The following is a 22,233-nucleotide window of genomic DNA, read 5'->3' on the forward strand; positions in this document are numbered from 1 at the left end:
CAGATATATAATCTCTCCAGTGTGTTCTGGGTCTACCCCGGGGGCGGGTCCGAGGCGTTCCCAGGCCAGACCAGATATATAATCTCTCCAGTGTGTTCTGGGTCTACCCCGGGGCCGGGTCCAAGGCGTTCCCAGACCAGATATATAATCTCTCCAGTGTGTTCTGGGTCTACCCCGGGGCCGGGTCCAAGGCGTTCCCAGACCAGATATATAATCTCTCCAGTGTGTTCTGGGTCTACCCAGGGGCCGGGTCCAAGGCATTCCCAGACCAGATATATAATCTCTCCAGTGTGTTCTGGGTCTACCTCGGGGCCGGGTCCGAGGCGTTCCCAGGCCAGACCAGATATATAATCTCTCCAGTGTGTTCTGGGTCTACCCTGGGGCTGGGTCCGAGGCGTTCCCAGGCCAGACCAGATATATAATCTCTCCAGTGTGTTCTGGGTCTACCCCGGGGCCGGGTCCGAGGTGTTCCCAGACCAGATATCTAATCTCTCCAGCGTGTTCTGGGTCTACCCCGGGGCCGGGTCCGAGGCGTTCCCAGACCAGATATCTAATCTCTCCAGCGTGTTCTGGGTCTACCCCGGGGCCGGGTCCGAGGCGTTCCCAGACCAGATATTTAATCTCTCCAGTGTGTTCTGGGTCTACCCCGGGGCCTCTTACCAGTTGGACGTTCCCAGAAAACCTCCAAAGGGGGACGTCCAGGAGGATCCTGATCCGATATTGAACCACCTCAGCTGGTCCCTTTAGAGGTGAAGGAACAGCGGCTCTACTCCGAGCTCCCTCTGGATGTCTGAGCTCCTCACCCTCTCTCTAAGGCTGTGCCCAGCCCATCCGGTGGGAGCGGGCTGATTGCTTGTTCCCTGGTAGTGCTGTTTGCTTGCAGTGTTTTTTAGAATTGCTCATTGACTCCAGTCTATATAACGTACAGACGTAGGCAAAATTGTTGATACTCTTCCGTTAAAGAAAGAAAACCCCACAATGGTCACTGAAATAACTTGAAACTGACAAAAGTAATAATAAATAAAAATTTACTGAAAATTAACTAATGAAAATCAGCTGTTGCTTTTGAATTGTGGTTCAACAGAATCATTTTAAAAAACAAACTGATGAAACTGGCCTAGACAAAAATGATGGTAGCCCTAGAAAAGATTGAAAATAATTTGACCATAGGGACATATTAAACTAAGGTGTGTCCTGTAAATAGCATCACAGGTATCTTCAAACTTGTAATCAGTCAGTCTGCCTATTTAAAGGGTGAAAAGTAGTCACTGTGCTGTTTGGTATCATGGTGTGTACCACACTGAACATGGACCACAGAAAGCTAAGGAGAGAGTTGTCTCAGGAGATTAGAAAGAACATTATAGACCTTCATGTTAAAGGTAAAGGCTATAAGACCATCTCCAAGCAGCCTGATGTTCCTGTGTCTACAGCTGCTCATATTATTCAGAAGTTTAAGGTCCATGGGACTGTAGCCAACCTCCCTGGACGTGGCCGCAAGAGGATAATTGATGACAAATCGAAGAGACGGATAATACGAATGGTAACCAAAGAGCCCAGAACAACTTCCAAAGAGATTAGAGGTGAACTCCAAGGTCAAGGTACATCAGTGTCCGATCGCACCATCCGTCACTGTTTGAGCCAAAGTGGACTTAATGGAAGACGACCCAGGAGGACACCAAATCATAAAAAAGCGAGACTGGAATTTGCCAAAATGCATATTGACAAGCCACAAAGCTTCTGGGAGAATGTCCTTTGGACAGATGAGACAAAACTGGAGCTTTTTGGCAAGTCACATCAGCTCTATGTTCACAGACGAAGAGATGAAGCATCCAAAGAAAAGAACACTGTACCTAATGTGAAACATGGAGGAGGCTCGGTTATGTTATGGGGCTGCTTTGCTGCATCTGGCACAGGGTGTCTTGAATCTGTGCAGGGTACAATGAAATCTGAAGACTATCAAGGCATTCTGGAGCGAAATGTGCTGCCCAGTGTCAGAAAGTTTGGTCTCAGTTGCAGGTCATGGGTCCTCAAACAGGATAATGACCCAAAACACAGCTAAAAACACCCAAGAATGGCTAAGAACTAAACATTGGACTGTTATGAAGTGGCAGTCTGGAGAAGGCACCCTTCAAACCTGAGACAGCTGGAGCAGTTTGCTCACGAGGAGTGGGCCAAAATACCTGTCGACAGGTGCAGAAGTCTCATTGAGAGTTACAGAAATCACTTGTTTGCAGTGATTGCCTCAAAAGGTTGTGCAACTAAATATTAAGTTAAGAGTACCATCATTTTTGTCCAGGCCAGTTTCATTAGTTTGTTTTTTAAAATGATTCTGTTGAACCAAAATTCAAAAGCAATGTCTCATTTTCATTAGTTAATTTTCAATAAATTTTATTTATTATTACTTTTCTCAGTTTCAAGTTATTTCAGTGACCTTTGTGGGTTTTTCTTTCTTTAACGGAAGAGTACCAACAATTTTGCCTACGTCTGTATATCATGTATCCAGCAGCAACACTGAACTGCAGTCAGTGAGCCGCGGTCTGCCCGCTGCAGACGACCTGTGATCACGATCGTATCTGTGTCTAAATTGCACTTTTGACAATTTGACACTGCACATCCTTGGGTCCCCAGCAATACACCCGCTAAGTGTGAAGTAGATCGGGTGAACGGTTCTCGGGATATGCAAAGGACACACACACACATGCATACACACAAACAGACAGACATGTCCTGTCTGTGTCTTTGCTTTGTGTTGTATTGTGTTGTCTTAAAACCATTTCTCCAGCTTGTGTGTTTGAGCTCGGTAATTAACAATAAATGGAACAGGTGGAGCAGAATTAAATGGAAATGAAATGCACCTGGGTAAAAGTATAAAGTCCTCAGGGATTAAACAGTGTTTTTCTGTCTTCACTCTCCCTGTCGTGGTGTGTTTAGATCCTGCAGCTGCTGCAGTGGCTCGATCGTTTCTGGGATGTGTGCAGCACGCTGCCGGCTGACTCTCAGGGCATCTCGGTGCTGTCGCTGCACTGGCAGTGGGTGCAGAAACACCTCATCCTCCGACTGCCCCAGCTGCTGCTGGGAGACACGGACGCCTCCTCCGAGTAAACACTTTTCTCTACACTACATAAAATAACTTGAAATTACAGTTGGTAATTATTTGATGTATTTCCATTTGCTCTAAGGTTACAGAGATAGTATGACTATCTTACATGCAATATTTGTACAATTGTGTTACAGGAATATTTTTTCAATGTCTACAGTTGATGTATTTCCACTTTGTAACACTTGTGATGTGACTGTGCTTTACTCCAGAGGTCATCAAGAGCTGCAGGCGGTCTCGGCAGCCATCCAGACGGTTCTGTCCACCCCGGTGTCTGTAGCCACAGCTCTGAAAGGCATCCAGAAAACCCTCGGGAAAGCTCTGCCATTCAAGGTCTGGACACACTTCATCAGCTCTACTGTATTGTCAGACCTAGTCTTTGTAGATATTCACTCATCAGTAGTTGTCTTTCTACTCACTGTCTCTCCTGTTGTCTTTTCTGTCTTGTCCAATATGGCTTAGTATATGGTCCAGCATTCACAGCATCTCTGAATGACTTCACTAACCGTATCCATCTTGTTCTCCAGTTGGAGTCGGTGGCTGAGTGTGCGTCTCGGCTCAAGCTCCTGAGTAAAGCCCTGGATGTCAGCGATCTGAGGCTGGACGGCTCTACAGGTCTTTGGAAGCAGGAGCTGGTCCGACTTCAGGGTGCTGGGCTCGGGCTGGACATCAAAGAGAGTCTGCTAGAGGCCTGGGGCCTGGTTCTGCTGGCAAACATCCAGCTGGATCCACACAAGTCTGGTGAGCTTGTGTTACAGAAAGACCTTTTACCTGTGTTCCTGTGTCGCTGTGGTGGCTGCAGGGCCAGAGGAAGAGGATGTTGCTCTGTGGGTTGGTTGCTGATGCTTGAGCTCAGTACAAGATATCTCAAAAGTTGCTGGTATTTTGCCACACTTTGTGGCAGTACAGGAATTTTCAAATTTCTTGTGTACAAGTGAGACTGTAATAATTTTGAATAGAGACTCATACTACTCATGATTTGGTTGATACATTATCTGTTGTCTAGCACCATCATCGGGTTGATCCCCATAGTGTGAATGACTCATTAACATATTCTTTAGTGACACCATCAGGCCAAAAAATTCCACTTGCACACAAGAGATCTGAAAATCCAGTGAGCTGAATGTTCTATGTTCTGTCCCTCAATCATCACTATGCCCCACTAGCAGTGTGTTCTGGTGTCTGTGTCTGCAGCCCTCTGCCTGGATTCTCTCTGTTCTTCTTATTTTGCTGTGTTCGGGACTCTTCTTGACGTCTGTAAACAGCCATTGTGCCCCACGTGGGGGTGTAACCCCCAGCAGCCAATAACAGCGTGCAGGGTGTGCAGCCCGTTCAGGTGGTCAAATGCCGCCGTTTTGTCACGCCCCTCGGCTTCTGATACCGACTCACAAGTTTACTTTACTCTACTCTGTCAGATACAGAGCGGCCGTATTTGACGGATGTTAGCGGGCTGTGTTATGTGCATGTGGTCCAGTGATCTCCTGCTCCTCTCTGAGCTGTGAGTGCAGCTATGATTGGTGTGTGTCTGTAGTTTGAGGAGAGCAGCACTGAGCCACAGCCAGCAGACATTCATTCAAAATCTGGCAACTCAGCGCCTTCCTGCAGAGTTATTCAGAGTTGTACGCAGTTAGTTGTGTGTTTTAGAACGTAACCGCCGGATGCTCTCGCTCTCGCTCTCGCTCTCGCTCTCGCTCTCTCTCTCTCTCTCTCTCTCTATTTCTCTTTCTCTCTCTCTCTCTCTTGCTCTCGCTCTAAGCTCATTGAGCTGTGGAGGAGGGGCCAACTTTGAATGCTGTGTTTACAACCGACAACGTTTCCATATTCTACCTTTTAACAGCAGCTGAAAAGCTTGTTTCTGCTGACTTTCAGTAGTTTAACCTTTGACCCTGCTGCAGTGATGTGAAGGTGTCCTCTAGGGCAGCGGTCCCCAACCCCCGGGCCGCGGACCGGTACCGGTCCGTGGGTCATTTGGTACCGGGCCGCACAGAAAGAATAAATAACTTACATTATTTCCGTTTTATTTATTATCTGAATCTGAATGATGTTTTATTTTGAAAAATGACCGGATTCTCTCCGTTACATCGTAGTGATACGTTAACGCTAAAATTTAACCCACAAGCTAGCAAAATGAGTAAAAAACAGACGTCTTTGGAGAGTTTCTTTGGGAAGGGGAAAAGCACCACAACAGCACTGAAAACCCTGTTGCCATTTCCGACATCCTATCTGTGTGAAGCGGGGTTTTCTGCAGTGACAGCAACCAAAACTAAATTACGGAGTAGACTGGACATAAGCAACACACTTCGGGTGTCACTGTCTCCTATTACCCCTAGATGGGACCGTCTCGTTGCAGAGAAACAAGCTCAGGGCTCACATTGATTTAGCGTTATGGTGAGTTAATTTTTTCATGCACTTTATATTCGTTTTTGTGGTGTATCTGTATCTTATTTTTGTAGGCATGTTTAAACGTTACCATAGTGACCAGAGAGCGTTAGGGGGCAGAGAGGATGATACTCATGTTATGTTGTTGGCGCGATGTTAAGAGGACGCTGCTAATAAAGTTGCATATGAGTACACAGTGCATTCACGTTTATTATTATATTTACAATATACCACTGTTTTTATGCCGGTCGTATCATTTTATTTTGTTGTATTTATCCGCCACACCTTGAAGGCCTGTCCGTGAAAATATTGTCTGACGTTAAACCGGTCCTTGGCGCTAAAAAGGTTGGGGACCGCTGCTCTAGGGTGTGTCAGTACACCGTGACATCACAGCTTGTGTATAGTTACAGGTGCAAAAGAGCATATTTCTACGCCCCTAACTGCCAGTAGCTCCTCACAGGACGCCGTATGTTCACATGGACAGCATAAACAGACCTTTTACTGGACATGTTTTAGTCTCTGAAGGCCACTGTAGGTTATCCTACACACTTGGAAAGGGAGGAGAAGGAGTTACTGCAATCTGAAACGTCAACTCCAGATGCCACTAAATCCTACGCACTGCTCCTTTAAATAACTTGTATGTGCCACTGAAGAACAAATCTGTCTTTACAAGTGGTTCCTGCACGAGGCCCCTCCCTGCTACTTTTCTGTGACAGTTGGTTCAAACAGACAAATATAAGCCGTCGGCAGAATGTAATTGGCCCATGGCCATGAAATATGCCTTTCATACTCCCATCTGGATAAACCCTCCTGGTTGTAATGACTGCATGTACCTAGCGCCGCCCTCGGGACAATCGTGACATCTTTAGCCCCACTGCTGTTCAGGCTCTAAGAATACCTAAATCATCATGATCTGGTTTGTCATACTGTGGGGTGTAATAAACCTTCATGGGGCATTGAACAGTTTGTCTTGTTTCCAAACTCCATTGTGATGTTAAAGGGTCAATATATGACTTTTATACTCGATGTTCCCATCAGGAGTGTTGGAGAGGTTGGTGTCGAGTGTGGAGCAGCAGCAGCGACAGATGACTTCCAGAGGGCTGCTGGAGGTCTGCTCCCTATCTGAGGGAGAGGAGCCAGGGGACAGAGTCCACCTGGCCAGAGAGGAGCTGCAGCAGCTCAGCCGCAGGGCTCAGCTCTGGCCCCTGATGGAGGAACTGGCTGTACTCAACCAGCTGCGACTCAGCACTGACCTGCTGCACCTGGCTCTCTCTCCTGGGTAAAACAACACAGCAATAATATTTATGGGGACTGATCTGCAAGCAGTTGATGGGCTGTGTAGTGATAATGCTTCCTGTTGATTCGTAGTGACCAGGAGGCTGAGGACAGCTTACGTCGAGAACTCTCCAGACATCTGCGCTACTGCCTCCAGTCCACACCGATGAACGTCAGTCAGCTCCAGCCGCTGTGGTTCCTACTCAGCAGTGACAGGGTCAGTGGAATGACGTTTCAGTACCCTTCACTCAAATATGTGTTTTCCTATATTTACTTCACTTGGATGTCTGACCTTCACTGTGTACTATCAGATAGGAAAACAATTAGTCAAAGCTACAAACCTAAAGACTGGTGCTCATGATTCCCTGTGACTCTCCTCCAGCCGGCTGAGGAGCTGCAGTTTGTCTGGTGTGAGCTGCTATCAGAGGCTCTGGCTGCCCTGTTGACCAGCAGTGTGACCTCAGACCCCGACCTCTGGCTCAAATGGGATCCACTGAGTCCCAAGACCCAGCCGGGTCCAAAGCTGCACCACGGAGCAGACAACATGGTACTGACGTTGAACATCTCTTGCTGATGTCAGTGTATTTATCAGATGATGAAGTGGTTTCCTGCTGGTTTAACACATGTCCATGGTGTGTTTAGGGACCGGCCTTGCTGAGTAAAGCAGTGTGGTCGCGTTGCGTGATGGGAGTGCTCTGCAGCAGTGAGAGTGGTAGTCGATGGGAACCATCAGGGGCAGCCCTCCTCTACCTCTCACATGTCACTCTGGGGGAGTGGAAGGAGAGGATCCAGCAGCTGCAGGATGTGTCTGCTGTGTTGTGGGACAACATGGCCATCCCTGCACTGGCTGAGTTCAGGTAGATTAAAACATAAAAATGTTCTTAACAAGCATTTATCATTTCTGAGTGTAATATTCACCCCCCATACCTCCCCAGGGGCACCGACTTCAGGCTCCAGGGCGCGGCCCTGCGTCGCCAGCTTCAGAGCATGGCCGACCTGCTGCCTCCCAGTCTGCAGGAGGGCTACATGGAGAGCTGTGAGAGCCTGGTGGAGGACTCTGACCCTCTGATAGCTGCCCAGGAGATCCAGACCGTCTTCAGAGACTTCCTGCCTCCCAATCTGCTCCCTGACGGCCTGGTGGAGGCCTGCATCACCTGCCTGCAGCAGTACGTCCAGAGCAAAGTCCAAGGCTCCAACCCGTTGGCCCGCTCCGGAGTGTTCTGGGTCAATATGGGCCTGCTGCAGATCAAAGTGTGGACACCACAGACCATCTTTGACCCAGCTGTGAAGAGGGCCTACAAACTCAACTACGCACAGCAGGAGGTCAGCAACTGGTTTTCACCCCACTTTGTCACGTACAAACTTATATACTGAACATTTAAAGAATGTGACACCATAGCTATTAATTAATCCAATTAATCATATATTCTGAAGAAAAAACAGTCTGGTGCCTCTGACTACCTTTGTCCTTTTTAAAAGCACACCCAGCAGGAAGTACGACCTTGACCAACATGGCTCTTGGCTGATTGAACTCCAGTATTGAATATTTCTGTAGGAATTGATGTGATACATGGTAGAAGGTGGTGAAAGCCAGAAATATTTTGGCCTGAAGATGGGATTAGCATGTCCTTCTGTGTCTGTTGCAGCTGGCTCTACTGCAGGAGGAGTGGCGAGGACGCAGCCTGTCCTCTCAGCTGATGACCGGAGCAGAGCTGGAGGAGAGCAGCACCACCGACGGCTTCCAACATCCTCGTATCAGGTCCGAACCAGCCGCAGCTTCTCATTGTCTGATAATTCAACTGAGAACACTTGGCAGAATACAAATCCTAAATGACCACACCAAACACACCAAATTCATCTTACTGATGCCTGAAAACTAAAAGTGATGCTCTATGGAGTCTTGGAACTGTCCAAAGGGTGTGGTCCATAGCTGGTCCGAGTTGTTGTTCCGACTTAAAGGGGTGTTCACCTTCATTTTTATTGTCGGGAGCTAATTCTTCCGATTATTCTGACACCACATGAATGCAGCACAAAGCCCACAGCATTTTACACTGCATTAATTAGCCTAGGGGCCAGCAGACTTTTCCTTACTCGTAGCTCTCCTGGTCTTACTTGGTTTAAGTCACTGCATGTCCTGACAGAAGCAGCTGCTAGTTACCGTACGTACGTAAAGACAACAGTAAACCAAGTATTCATATGATATGACACTTTGATCTTATGTAGGCTATGTGAGGAGATATGGACGTTAATGATGGCAGTTCAAGCACACATATTTGGGCATGGTGTTGAGTTCTGCATAGCCAATTTGCCTACGGGGAAAGGGCAGCCATACCCACGTTTTTTCTCCAGTACCTGAGGCAGCTCCATTTAAAATGGTGCTATGTCGCAAAAGAAGAGAATTAAAGGAACAGTGTGTAACATTTAGGGGGATCTATTAGCAGAAATGGAATATAATAATAAGTATGTTTTCTTTAGTATATAATCACCTGAATATAAGAGTCGTTGTGTTTTCGTTATGTTAGAATGAGCCCTTTATATCTAGATACGCAGTCAGCCGCCGTGTTTTTACAATAGCTTTCTTGTTTGCTCACACACATTGGCACACACACAGGCTCTGTTATTCTCCAAATGACCTACGCTACTCTACAACAACTGGCTCTGGATGGGTCCATTCATGTTTTTCACGTGACTACCGGGAGAGGTTTAAATTGGTTGCAATCTACAACCTCATCACTAAATGTCTAATATGACACAGTTCAACTAACGTTCAACTAAACGCTTGGCTCCCAGCATCATTACATTATTAGCATCAATGGATGTTGACTTGCTTGCTAGAAGCTAGTTAGCTTTGTTAAACTAGCAAATTATAATGTGACACTAACAATGGATTAGCTGAGTTTGCCCCACTTGTTTCATCAAAGTCACAAATTGATGAACAGAACACCCGAGAGGACTGTGGCTAGCTAGCTTACCTGAAACCACTGCTAGCTAAACACTGTGAGCACCAGTTTTCTTAGCTAGCTACCTAGCAGCAGCTCACTTTCATTAGCTTGCTGGCTAAATGCATGGCTATATGTACAGGAGTGTATTTGCTTCAGCAGTGTACGGATGATTAACATTTCTTCCACAGTTTTGTGCAGTTTTCTGAAGAAAGTTAGCTGAGTTCTCTTCTTATTCATAAAGAAATGAGGAACAAAATCCACAGTCCTCTTTCTGCTTTTTAAAGTTCAGTTAAAGCTAACATGAGACTTTAGCAGCCTTTGACAGCATATTTGCATCAGGAAGGTATCACTTCACAGCCAGTATGGAGAGGAGGAGTCATTCCGGTTCTTTCAGTGTACATATGGCATGTGAGTAATGCATAAAGACAGACTTGTATCTGTGTTGTAGGTACCTGTGGATCCGTATGCAGCAGGTGAAGGAGCAGATAGCGGAGCTCTCCAGGAAGCAGGCCTGTCGCCCTCATGAACCCCAGTACGGTCGCCTCTTCCAGGAGCTGCAGCACTACCTCTGCAGCATCGGCCAGGCGTCCGCTGTGGAAGACCTGCTGTCCCACCTGCTGAAAGCCCTGCAGGGATCCTCCTCCTCCAAGTCCAGGTCAGCGGTCCACAGCCTGCTGAAGGAGGAGGCTGTGTGGCAGAACTCCCAGCAGCGCTTCTGCCAGAGGCTGCTGGAGGATTACCCCTTGTACCCCGATGTGGTCGGGCCGGTGCGGACCGGCATCCTCCAGCTTCGGTATGGGATGAGGCTAGTGGCCTCCCAGGTGTCCGCCTCGCTCACGTCTGTACCTGGTCTGCCCAAGCTGGTGTCCTGCCTGCTGGCCTTCCCCTCCCTGTCCCCCAGCCTGCCATCCTACCTGGCCCGAGCAGACTTCCTCTGCTCCAGAGCTTGCATGGATATTCTGCGTTGCCTGGTGAAGCTTCTGCCCCATCAGCAAGACTCCGAGCACGTGGTCCCCCAGTCCTCCACGCTCCTCCTGAACGCTCTGCTGTATGTGCAGTGCCACACCCTGTCCACAGGAGAGTTCAGCCCCGAGTCACACAGCCTCTTCAGACACATCTGTCAGGTCAGAGCTTGAGTTCACCCCAGGATCCATTGATTTCTGGCTCTGATTCTATTAAACAACAATTAAAATGTTTGTCCAACTTGTCAAATGAAATGCAAGCTGTTGCTGTGCTGATTGTACCATAATGCTCCTCAGGCTCTGGTGAACGAGTGGGACGAACAAGAGAGACGAAGGAGAGAGCGAGAGCAGATGGAGGCCAGTCTGTACCGCAACCGCAGTCGACTGCACGGCTCGGGACTGACTGAGGACGAGCAGGAGGAAAGGGAGTTCAGACGCCAGTTCCCTCAGTTCAACAAGGTATTCCCATCGACTCTGTCTAATGTCTGTCCTAATGATAAACATGATCTCTGGCAGGCACAGGTCAGATCCTGGCAAAGCTTCAACAGACTGGCAGCAAAGAACGTGTATCGCTAAGAAGTGAAAGTCAATTGTTGGATCCAAACCTTAGACCAAAGTGTGACATGGTCACTCCGAGGCCCTGCTACAGATATCTAGACCAAACTCATGTAAAGGTCTCTGTCCGTACTTCCCTAGGACTTTGCAGACATCATCTCCCAGCCGAGTCTAGAGGGTCCAGCAGACTCAGGACTGAAGGAGGAGGAAGAACAAGCTCAGGAGGAGTCCAGTGAAAGCAGCTTCCTGTCTCCGGCTGCCATGAGCACCGTGGTCCAGGTTCATCGGTGCCTCTGTCTGGGATATGCCCAATCACTGTGGTACCAGAGCACAATACCAGCCAATCACAGCAGAGAACACATCAAAGCCCTGGTCTCCTCCTATCACATTGCTTCCCCTGTGATATCACACTTCTATCATCTGATTGGTCAGTGTTAACTGTCACTCATATATGCAACAGGAACATTTTCAGAAATGTGTTGTTGTTAATGGAGTAAAAGTGGATCGTGACTTCTGTGTTTCCCCCTCAGATGCTGAACTGGACCAGCAGCTCACAGGCAGTGAACTGCTGCTCTCTGCCCTCCTCCAGAACACCGTGCAGGGCTCGGGGGGTCCCGATGGTCTGACTGTCACCTCAGAAGGACCTTATGACTTCTACCAGCAGCCCAACATGAGCGAGGCCCGCCTCTGTCTTCCTGTCCTGGAGCAGCTCAGCGTGGCAGTGAAGCAGAGGCTGGAAGACTGGCCCGAGCACCCAGCTCTCGTACAGGTCAGGAACCCTTTTAAAAAGAACAGCCCACGTTGACCAAAGGGCTATACAGGCCAGAGCAGGTTGCTAAAATCACAAATAAAAGAAACACCAACATGAACATCATCACACAGCTCAGAGGCACAAATAAAACACATAGCATGTTCAGAATGAGCCACATCAGGAAGCCCAGGCACTTCTTTGTGGGCTGCCTAGATCAGAACACATGGGATTCAACAAGCCATTCACATTTGATTTTAGAACCGAAGAAAAATGTTGCTGCACTACAGCAATCACGGACGCCATCATGCCCCCCCATCATACCCCCCCATCATTCCCCCCAATCATGCCCCCCCCATCATGCCTACTAGCTGCAAAATCGGCCGGAAACGCAGTTTGCGTCCCAACTGAAACTGAGTGAGGCGGCTGTGAAACGCGGCCAGAAGTCAGCCAACCTGAGGGAACTGGAGGTAGAATAAGGGGTTAGGAGGTCTGCGATATAGGAGGGGGGCAGCCCATTGAGGCATCTATATACAAACAGGAGAGCCTTAAAATCAACTGTGAACCCTACTGGCAGCCACTGGAGAGAGGCCAGAATAGGGATAATATGGTCCCTCTTCCAGGTACCTGACCTGAGCCTGGCTGTGGTGTTTTAGACCATAATCAGGCCGGACAGGGACGACTGACTAATCCCAATATACAGGGAGTTGCAGTAGTCCAGGCAGGAGGATATAAAGGCGTGGAGGACTTTCTTAAGGTCTTTGAATGAGAGAAACAGCTCAAATAGTACGGAGCTTTTACTACTGCATTGACCTGCTTGTCAAACTCTCAGGCTCTGTGGGTTCATCACTATAAGACAAAAAAAGCAAAAAAATGTTAAGCCCCAGAACTGTTTTCCTTCAGTGATTGGAGACATTCGTTAGCAGTTTAGCATATTTAATCAGGATAGTTACTAAGAAAGACTTACTTTCTGCATCTATAGAAAGCACAGCAGATAGATGAAAATGAAAAACTATTGAATGAATGAATGAATGAAAGACCATATTATATTATTTCGAACATATAAAAAATAACAGATACAAAATAATAACAAACAAAACAAGAGTTATAGTATTCGAAAAGGAGTAGGTAGAAGAAAAACTTATATTACCCTACCCCTTTCTCACTTCTCCTCTATTAACTCATATATCATAGAATGATAATATAATATAATATAAAAACTATCCCAGATTTATTTACATCCCAAATTGAATATATGAACAGCATCCCAAGTTTATTTACAACCCACAAATCCATCCGGAGTTAAAAAGTATATAACCACCCTTTAACACAACTCTTCCTCAACCATATACCTCCCAAAAATATCTTTCTTGTATAGCTTTTTAAATTGATTTATATTTGTGCTCCCCTTCAACCCATCACCCAACCCATTCCACAAATCCACCCCACAGGCTGAAATACACATAGTCTTCTTTTTTGTACGAACACAATGCTTTTTAAAATTACATTTTCCTCTTAAATTATAACCCTCCTCCCTGTCACAAAACATTTTTTGAATATTGCCTGGAAGTGAATTATGTCTTGCTTTAAACATAATTATTGCGGTTTTAAAATAACCGCAATAGGATCCATATCTGCCTCATCATGAACATTATGGTTCTTGGATATTGATTTAAAAAAATGTGGTATCCTGCATATTTAATGACTAAAATAATTGACTTTGTTGTGTTTGAGATTACTGATAATCAATAATCATAACCCAAAATGTCCATCTACAAGTGTAAAATGATCTGATTTGTGCACAGATTAGAGCAGTAAACCATTCCAAACAGTAAAGGTGACTGGTAGGTGCTGGTGGTTCTGTGGCCTCTGTAGGCAGCATAGGTCATCTCCTGCTGTCTGGACTCTGCAGAGGAGTTGTGAGACTTGGGTCTTGGTTGCTATAATGTGTACTCCTGTCTCTGTGTGTTATCTTCCAGCTGACTGTGGTGGTGGAGAGGATCATGGCTTTCAGTCTGGCCAGTCCACTGGCCAAGTTCCTCAATGGTCTGGAGATCCTGCTCAGTAAAGCCCAGGTGAGCTCTGTTTGCAGGTACCATCAATGATCACATTAGTGAGTTATTGAGACATTTAATCAACTAGAAAATAAATCAGTGATATTTTTAATAGCCACCATCATTTATCAGGTCAAAAATATCAGAAATCTGCTAGTTAGAGTTTCTCAGAGGTGACCTCGTCTGTTCTCATCAGGACTGGGAGAATAACGCCAGCCGCTCAGTCTCTCTGCGGAAGGAACTGGAACCAGTCACCCAGCTCATCATCCAGTGGCGCAAACTGGAGCTCAAGTAAGATACAGAGGGCTTACATCCTGCCAGTACCTTCTGTTACGCTTTAGATGCTTTTAGACACGAGATAAGAGAGATTAAACCTGGAACTGGAGTCCTCGACACAACCAGGATATAAGACCATGACCAGCTGGTTCCTGTTCCTGTGTGTACAATGTAAATGTGTCCTGTCCTGTCACTCTTGTGTGGTAGTTGCTGGTCAAGCAGTCTGGACAACGCAATGAAGCGGCACACTGAGAAATCAACCAAACACTGGTTCTCCATCTACCAGCTAGTAGAGAGATACCTGGAGGAGCAGAGGACGGATGCTGATACAGGTACAGACACAATGGCCCTGGGCGGGTGTTGATTCAGCTAAATGACCAACTGATGATACTAATGGTTAAGATGGCAGCTGTTTTTGACTTAGCTAATTAACCAATGAACTGTTTTTGTAATTGGCTGTGTTTAAAAAATATATGAAAGTTAAGTATGTATTTACAGACACGATCTATAGCAAAAGGACACATGTAAACTCTCTCCCACACTGTTCATCGGCTATGACTGCTAAGACTTTTTGGCCCTGTTCACACCTGGTATTAACATGCGTCCTCAGTGATCACAAGTGGACAGCTCTAAGTACAGGTGTGAACACACTCAAGATGCATTGAGGACGCATTGAGATCGGATCGTTCAGACCACATTCAGAGGTGGTCTGGGTCATATATGACCACATTCTCTTAACTGTGTGTAGTGAATGTGTCCTGGGCCACATTAAGGACCTCCTACTCATCTGATGTCCAGCTGGGATCCGCGGGATCACCGCGCCCCTCAGGTGAATACACAGGCAGACACGGGCGCTTGTCAGCATGGAAACGGCATCTGTGCTCTACTGTATCCTATCGGTACAACTGTGTTTTATTAAAATAGATCTTGTTTATATGCTACATATCTACAGACTATCAGACTAGGCACGCAAAGTGCATTATTAACATCCTGTCGGAGATGTGTCGCTGTTTTTGTTCCGCTGCTTTACGCGGAGCTGACACCCGACCGCCCGCCCGCCTGTTCTCTGTTCTCTGTTCTCTGTTCTCTGTCCTCCCCGGCTCTCTGGAGCTCTGTACCCCGCTGTTGTCTGGCAAAAGCAGCGGTGCGGAGGTCCCCGGGAAAGCCAGTACAATAACCTTTTATTTTTATGTTAATACAATGTTTCAGGGATACCGTACCATCATATTACTACTGACATTCATGTAATATTACGACACAACGGCTGCTGTAGTAGCCATGTGTTTACTGCGTGTTTATTTGCATATAGAGCGGGGAAGTGAGATCGGATCACAAGTGGTAACTGGAGAAGCACACCTGGCATTCTAATTCTTAAAGCTGTCCACTAGTGATCCGATCACTGAGGACGCATGTTAATACCAGGTCTAAACAGGGCCATTGTCTTCTGGTTACTGTCCTGTCCAGGTGAGGAGCTGGAACGCCTCTCCCTGTCCTCTGTGTCCTCCACCCTCCAGGCCTTCATAGAGGGCTCCACCCTGGGAGAGTTCCACACCCGCCTGGCCATGCTGCTCAGCTTCCACTGCCACCTCCTGCTGGTCCCCAACCAGCCTGCACCAGGTCAGCCATCCCTACTCCATACAAGGCTTACAAGTCTCTATTTTGTATTCTTTATTTTGGGTTTAACAGTTTAGATTACAAAACATACACCAGGACAAAAGCACTTTTATTCTGTCTGCCGTTCTCAGGTTTTTCCAGAATTCAGTAACTTTGTACATTTCATTTCGGGAGAGGTAAAGTGTGCATGCAAGAGCATTGAAAAATATGTCGGTGGGGGTGGGGGTGGGGGGAGGGGGGGTATGGGGCGGGGGGGGGGGGGGGGGGGGGGGGGGGGGGAGACTTGAGAGAAACTAGAATAAAAATCGATGAGGTTTGCAAGACTAAGACAACTTTACAGGGTCATTCATTCAATACCTCCACAAAACCTGGCCAGCTTGGTCCAGAATTTATATATATATATTGTATGTAACTTTCAGAAAGTCCTTGTTAATAATGACTCCGGTGGCCGTTAAGTGAACTGCAGTCAGCATGCTGTTGCCCCGTGCTTGCACTCCGTAAGCGCGAGCGATCATCCTGGGCATCGGCCAAAACAGTGACGTGACATTACATTACAATCATATATCACCGTTACTATCTGTAATGTCCAATCTCCATGATACTAACTAGCTCGCCATTTGCAAATGACTTCATCAGCTAACGTTACGAAGCAAAACCGTCCTGAGTCCTTTACATAGAAATCAGTCCACAGGCTCTTATAGACAACCTAGAAAGGTCTCAGTTTTTAAGTTACATTACAGTCTGTTCACACATTGGCAATACAAGCAATTAATACATGTACATTTTTACATATAGTACCTTTAATGAACACATCTTTCTGAAGACAAAGAAAATAAGTTATCTTGTCCATGACATGAATGTTATTTAATATCTATCCTGTATTGTGGGGGGTCCAGGAAGTAACCAGTGCCTTGTGAGCGCTTTTTTACAGGCAGATATTAAAATACATTTCATACAGTATATTCATCAGGATGCCTGAAAATCAACATTTCCCATAAATAATGTGGGAAACTGATAGAGCAGCTCAGTGCAGAGTGTTTGTGAAAAAAAAGACATTTTGACAGATGAAACAATTGTTCGTTGTTGTAATACTCATTTTGGCCACAAGAGGCTGAAGTGCACTTGTGGAACTTATGTTTTCTTCCAGGTGAGTTTTAATTTCTCCATCCACTCTAAACACAGAGTTCACACAGTATACTGTGTGTTAGTGCTATTCAAGGGTTTGTACTTTACCTCTCTTCCCAGTGTAAGTCTAAGGGAAAAAGACTAAGGTCTAATCCCTACATCCACACTCACAGACTCACAGACTTTGAGGCGCATTCCTACAAAGTCTGTGAGGGTTCAGGGCTGTCCCATTGTCAAATCATCAAGTCTTTCAGGACTCTCTCGCAGACATTTTGAGCCCTTTATGAACACTTTCCATAAATCCACATCTCAGCCTTAGGCCTAAGGCCTTAGGGATTGGGCCTTTCTGGACCCAATGGCAGTCACGTGAAGTTGTAATTCTATTGTTTGGCCACTATGTCAAATTGACTTCAAAGCCCGGCTCTGTTCCTGTGGTCCTGGGGGTAGTGGTGCACTTCAGCCCATGTGGCAGAGTATTACAACAACAAGCAGTCTGATAATGATCCTGATGAAGCCTCTTCACAGACTGAAGAAACAAAGTATTAGATAAGGAAGAAAAAATAGGGAGTGCTGCACCGGGTCAAGATACTCTGTGTTGGTAACGTCGGAGTAAAGAACCAGGCGGTCTTCAAGGACAGGACGAGTAGTCCAACAATAAACAACAATGACTGTTCAGCTTCCTGTTAAAGGAAGTCCTCGGTATCAGACGGCTCTCTGATAGTGAGTTAAAAATCATTTCTGAAACCATCAATGTGTTTCCACTGAACAAGTCCTCATCAGGGTGTGAAGTGTCCTGAGGACTGGTGTTAAATGAACAACTACTACTCCTGAAGGAGTCCCAGTACTCCCAGGAGAGTGCTCCCCACTGGAAACACTAATAACATGACAGTGAACATATCAGAATGTATGTGAGCATGTAGTGAAACTGACTCACATGTAATAAAGGCATTGTCTTTATTATATATGTGAGTATTATAGTTTATATTAGCACATTATTTGTTAGTTTTTTTACAATTATTGACCTTAAGTTGTGTATATGTTCTTGTCTTTTAGCCAGTATAGTGTGAGTCAGTTTCACTATCTATCACTGCTCCCTCATGTTGTGATTACAGTCCATCTCTAGCACTATTTGATGATCAGTGATTTTTTTAGATATGTTTTTATTATCAGCCTCTAAATAAAAACATCCTCCACAGTATCAGACATTTATTTGCAAAAAAGAACAGCAATTTGTCCACTAACTAAATCACGATTGGTCGTGTAGATATTGACATATGTATTGATCCGTTGACCCGGCAGCATCAGGCAGACACCACTGATTGGATTTCGATTAAAGTCAACAGTGCGATGGAAATCACCATCTCATCACTTTAGTTAATGTTTATCCTTTCAGAATACATTTGACCTACGAATAGCCCGATGTATTCTCTAGTTCCAGGTCAGAACAAGGTCATATCTAGTGTTTATGGCTGTGAGAGACACTGCACCGTTGATGGAGGTTGACCTGTTAACTCTTTCCTTATTCTACAGGGTCGTTGTCCAGTCTGTTGTGGAACCTGCACAAATACTACAGCCAGTTCTCTGACTGCGTCCAGACCAGAATCAGTCAGCTCAGACAGCCCATTGAGAAGGAGCTCAAGGTCTATATTAGTGTCCTTTTTCATTGCATACCGGTACTCTGAAACCTTGTCCACATGTAGGAGGAACTCTGCGCATGGACAGTCTTTAAGTTTCACTGTGATGTCAATTGTTGTCCTCAGGACTTTGTCAAGATCTCCAAGTGGAACGATGTCAGTTTCTGGTCCATCAAGCAGTCGGTGGAGAAGACCCATCGGTGAGATATCACTGTGCTGTATATATGTATTCTTTGACCCTGTAACCAACATTGTTCGGCCTGTATTCTTTTCTCTCAGCACTCTCTTCAAGTTTGTCAAGAAGTTTGAGGAGGCTCTGAATGGTCCGAGTGTTCCTGCTCTGGTGGAACAGGGAAGCAGCACCAGCTTGGACAGTGTGGACGCCAACCCAGAGGAGACCCCCATCCATCGGGTTCACAAGGCTCTGAAGAGCACCCTGCCTGGGAAGGGCAGAGATCTGCAGGTATTCTTTATTCTTATTCATTACCTAACTTTTCGTATGCTATCATCACATTTAATCCGTTTTTGCCATGCCCTTTGTGCTGATAAATCAGCTAAGCTAAATGTGGACATTTCAGCACGAGGGCCCAGAAGAAGGAGTTGAAGCCTCGTCTCTACAGGGACGTCTGCCTGTCTTGTCCAGGAAGATGAAGAAACTGTGCGTCCAGCTGTTGAAGAAACACCCAGTGCCTGAGCTGACTGAAGACCTGGATATCTTCACTGGTCAGAGTCCCACTAAAGTCTAATGGACAGACTGGCATGATGTTTATGAGCACATTCATGCATATTCAGAAGGATAAACATGTTTGATTTGAACAACCCCATGGCCTTTCCTTTGGCGCCACCCTCAGGATCATTTCCATTTTAACACCACTGATCTGTGGATCCACTACGACGGAGTATCAAGGCCACATTGAGGGGGGAAAAAATCTGAGATTTTGAGAATAAAGTTGCGATATTACGAGAAAAAAAGTCGGAAAATTACGAGTATAAAGTCATAACTTTAGGATAATAAAAGTCATCTCCTCCTCCTCAGAAGAGTCACTTTCCCCATAAGGTCCGTGTGGTTCTTTCTTCAGAATGAACTCTGTTTCTTTAACAATCTTTTCCAAGTCCTGATACTGATGATGATGATGTGCTGCTGATGAGCCAAAAGATGAAGTATTTGGTTATTTGTGAAACCTAAACTAAAGTAGAACTTCACAAGAGAGGCTCCACGTTCCTCATTTTCACCCTATTTCCCCTCTAAAATAACATGTACAATAACTACTTTATAATATTATGACTTTATTCTCATAATATTATAACTTTATTCTCAAAATCTCAGATACATTTTTTTCCCTCAATGTGGCCCTAATACTCCGTCATAATCCACCACTCTAGTCCAGCCTGAAATCATTATCCTGACAACTATTGCCATGAAATGTGGTGCAGACATTCATGTTGCCCTCTGGATGAAGTGTAATAACTTTGATGATCCTTTTACTTTTCATCTGGCGTCATCATCAGGTCGTAGTTTGGCTGTTTCTCAGTGGGGGGGTATGGGCTACTTCTCCATAGCAGATGTATAACTTAAAGTAGATGACGGTCGGCGTACTCTCGTGAAAGACATATCTCAGGAACGCCTGGAGGGAATTTCTTATAATATTTTGACACAAAAGTTCACTTGGACTCAAAGATGAACTGACTAGAATTTGATGGTCAAAGGTCACTGTGACCTCACAAACCACGTTTTTGGTCATAACTCAAGAATTCATATTGAAACTATAACAATTTCACACAGATGTCTGATATGATAAAATGATGAAGTGAGGACGTTTTGGACAGACGTGGATGTAAACTGACACTTGACTGGTTGGCGGAGGCGTATGGCAGAGAGGCGGTAATTCTAGTTTTCTTCTTTTCAGGCGAGGTCATCAGCAACCTGCGCGACCTGCAGAACCTCACCGTCGACACGTCGGCAGAGAAAGAGAAGCAGAAAGCTGAGGTCAAGCACATCCTGCAGCAGAAGCAGAGAGCTCTGTCAGACCTGTTCAAGATGCTCAGAGAAATAGGTGAGTTCTCTTCTCTGATCTACTGGTGACACGTTGTCATTTAAGTCTCAGAAAGAAGCTTGCTCTCTCTCTCTCTCTCTCTCTCTCTCTCTCTCTCTCTCTCTCTCTCTCTCTCTCTCTCTCTCTCTCTCTCTCTCTATATATATATATATATAATGTATATATATCATGGTCCCATTTAGGTCTGTCATACCGTAAAGGCCTGACGTGGAACAGGACAGCTGACCCACAGAAAACCCTCTGTATGCAGCCGCTGGAGATGAGCACTGCTCTTTCTGCTGTCAGGAACCAGGAGCCGGCCGAGAGCATGTAAATAAAAGAGCCGAGCCTATGTCACTGTTCAGCAACACTGATTAGTTTCCCAGGGAGATTTCACTGAGCCCAGGAGGCTTCCTGTAGTAAACCCAGGAGGCTTCCTGTAGTAAACCCAGGAAACTTCCTGTAGTAAGCCCTGACCTGATCTCTGAGAGCCATCTGCTCTGCATTCTTCTCCTTCTTGTAGGTTGTTTACAGAGTTGCTGACAGCGTGGGATGGATGTCAGAAATACTTCTATCGTTCATGGGCCAGAAGAACAACCCTGCAGACTGCTCTCCAGCACGCTGCCAAGGTCACACACACACACACACACACATAATGACTGTCTGCATTTACTCCCCCAGCTCTCTGTTTAAAGGTTATGTGGGCCGGGGATCATTATGGAATGTGTTCATGTCTTAAGAATAGGCAGTGCTCAAAGTGGGCCGGTACGTAGCAGCGGTACGCACGTCTTCATTTTACTCCTCGGCGTACCGTGACTTTTTCATGCGTACCAGAGCTTCTCTCCTCTGTCATCTCCATATCAGCTTCTCAGGGAGATTCATAACAGCGCAGCGTATTTGCATGGCGTGGGTTCACGTTGTGGACGGAGAGCTGCTATAAATTCAGAATGTGTCTGTGTATAATATGTTGGAGCATCCTGACTCTGCTCCTAAACCCTGAATGAAGAGCTCACACACCTCAGCTCTGCATGAATACCTGCCTGCCTGCCTGCCTACCTGGCTGCTGCTGATACCAGCCTATAGACATCCCATAATATATTATAGAGAGATACTACAAATAACACAGGAAAACACTTTAGGTATTAAAGAGATTGCAGATACCGGCCGACTCACACACGAACATGTGAATTAGCGGAGTAACGGCACTGGGCACTGAGAACAGGTGAAGAAAAGGTTTTGGTGGATAATCTTTGTCTTCATCTGTGAAACGAGTGAAAAAAAACTTTTGCCAGGATTTTTGGTGTCAGAATCATTTTTCATTCATGTTTTGTTCCAGGTGAGTTTTTCTGTACATACAGTAGCTTACTAAAACACAGTATACTGTGTGAACTCTGTGTTTAGAGTGGATGGAGAAATGAAAACTCACCTGGAGGGAAACAGGAATGCTTTTAGTCCCATTTAGAACATGAGGTAGTGGTGTACCTCAGCCTCTTGTGGCCAAAATGAGTATTACAGAAACAAACACAGAAACAAATCTGA

The 22,233-nt window shown here is 45.8% G+C and overlaps 1 protein-coding gene across 1 annotated transcript in view; it reads left to right on the forward strand.

Moving 5' to 3' along the window:
* Positions 1–22,233, forward strand: part of mdn1 (midasin AAA ATPase 1) — a 127,696-nt gene that overhangs the window by 67,869 nt on the left and 37,594 nt on the right. Inside the window, exons 54-77 of the mRNA XM_037750648.1 lie at positions 2,932–3,098; positions 3,310–3,430; positions 3,625–3,838; positions 6,515–6,755; positions 6,845–6,968; positions 7,134–7,298; positions 7,394–7,608; positions 7,687–8,074; positions 8,398–8,510; positions 10,142–10,817; positions 10,953–11,114; positions 11,352–11,637; positions 11,741–11,979; positions 13,938–14,033; positions 14,209–14,303; positions 14,496–14,620; positions 15,753–15,905; positions 18,558–18,667; positions 18,788–18,861; positions 18,941–19,124; positions 19,240–19,384; positions 20,569–20,715; positions 20,898–21,024; positions 21,218–21,323. Coding sequence (XP_037606576.1) covers positions 2,932–3,098; positions 3,310–3,430; positions 3,625–3,838; positions 6,515–6,755; positions 6,845–6,968; positions 7,134–7,298; positions 7,394–7,608; positions 7,687–8,074; positions 8,398–8,510; positions 10,142–10,817; positions 10,953–11,114; positions 11,352–11,637; positions 11,741–11,979; positions 13,938–14,033; positions 14,209–14,303; positions 14,496–14,620; positions 15,753–15,905; positions 18,558–18,667; positions 18,788–18,861; positions 18,941–19,124; positions 19,240–19,384; positions 20,569–20,715; positions 20,898–21,024; positions 21,218–21,323 — 4,473 coding nt within the window. The remainder of the gene's footprint in view (positions 1–2,931; positions 3,099–3,309; positions 3,431–3,624; positions 3,839–6,514; positions 6,756–6,844; positions 6,969–7,133; positions 7,299–7,393; positions 7,609–7,686; positions 8,075–8,397; positions 8,511–10,141; positions 10,818–10,952; positions 11,115–11,351; positions 11,638–11,740; positions 11,980–13,937; positions 14,034–14,208; positions 14,304–14,495; positions 14,621–15,752; positions 15,906–18,557; positions 18,668–18,787; positions 18,862–18,940; positions 19,125–19,239; positions 19,385–20,568; positions 20,716–20,897; positions 21,025–21,217; positions 21,324–22,233) is intronic.

Source organism: Sebastes umbrosus, chromosome 18 (assembly GCF_015220745.1).
Source record: "Sebastes umbrosus isolate fSebUmb1 chromosome 18, fSebUmb1.pri, whole genome shotgun sequence".
NCBI lineage: Eukaryota > Metazoa > Chordata > Actinopteri > Perciformes > Sebastidae > Sebastes > Sebastes umbrosus.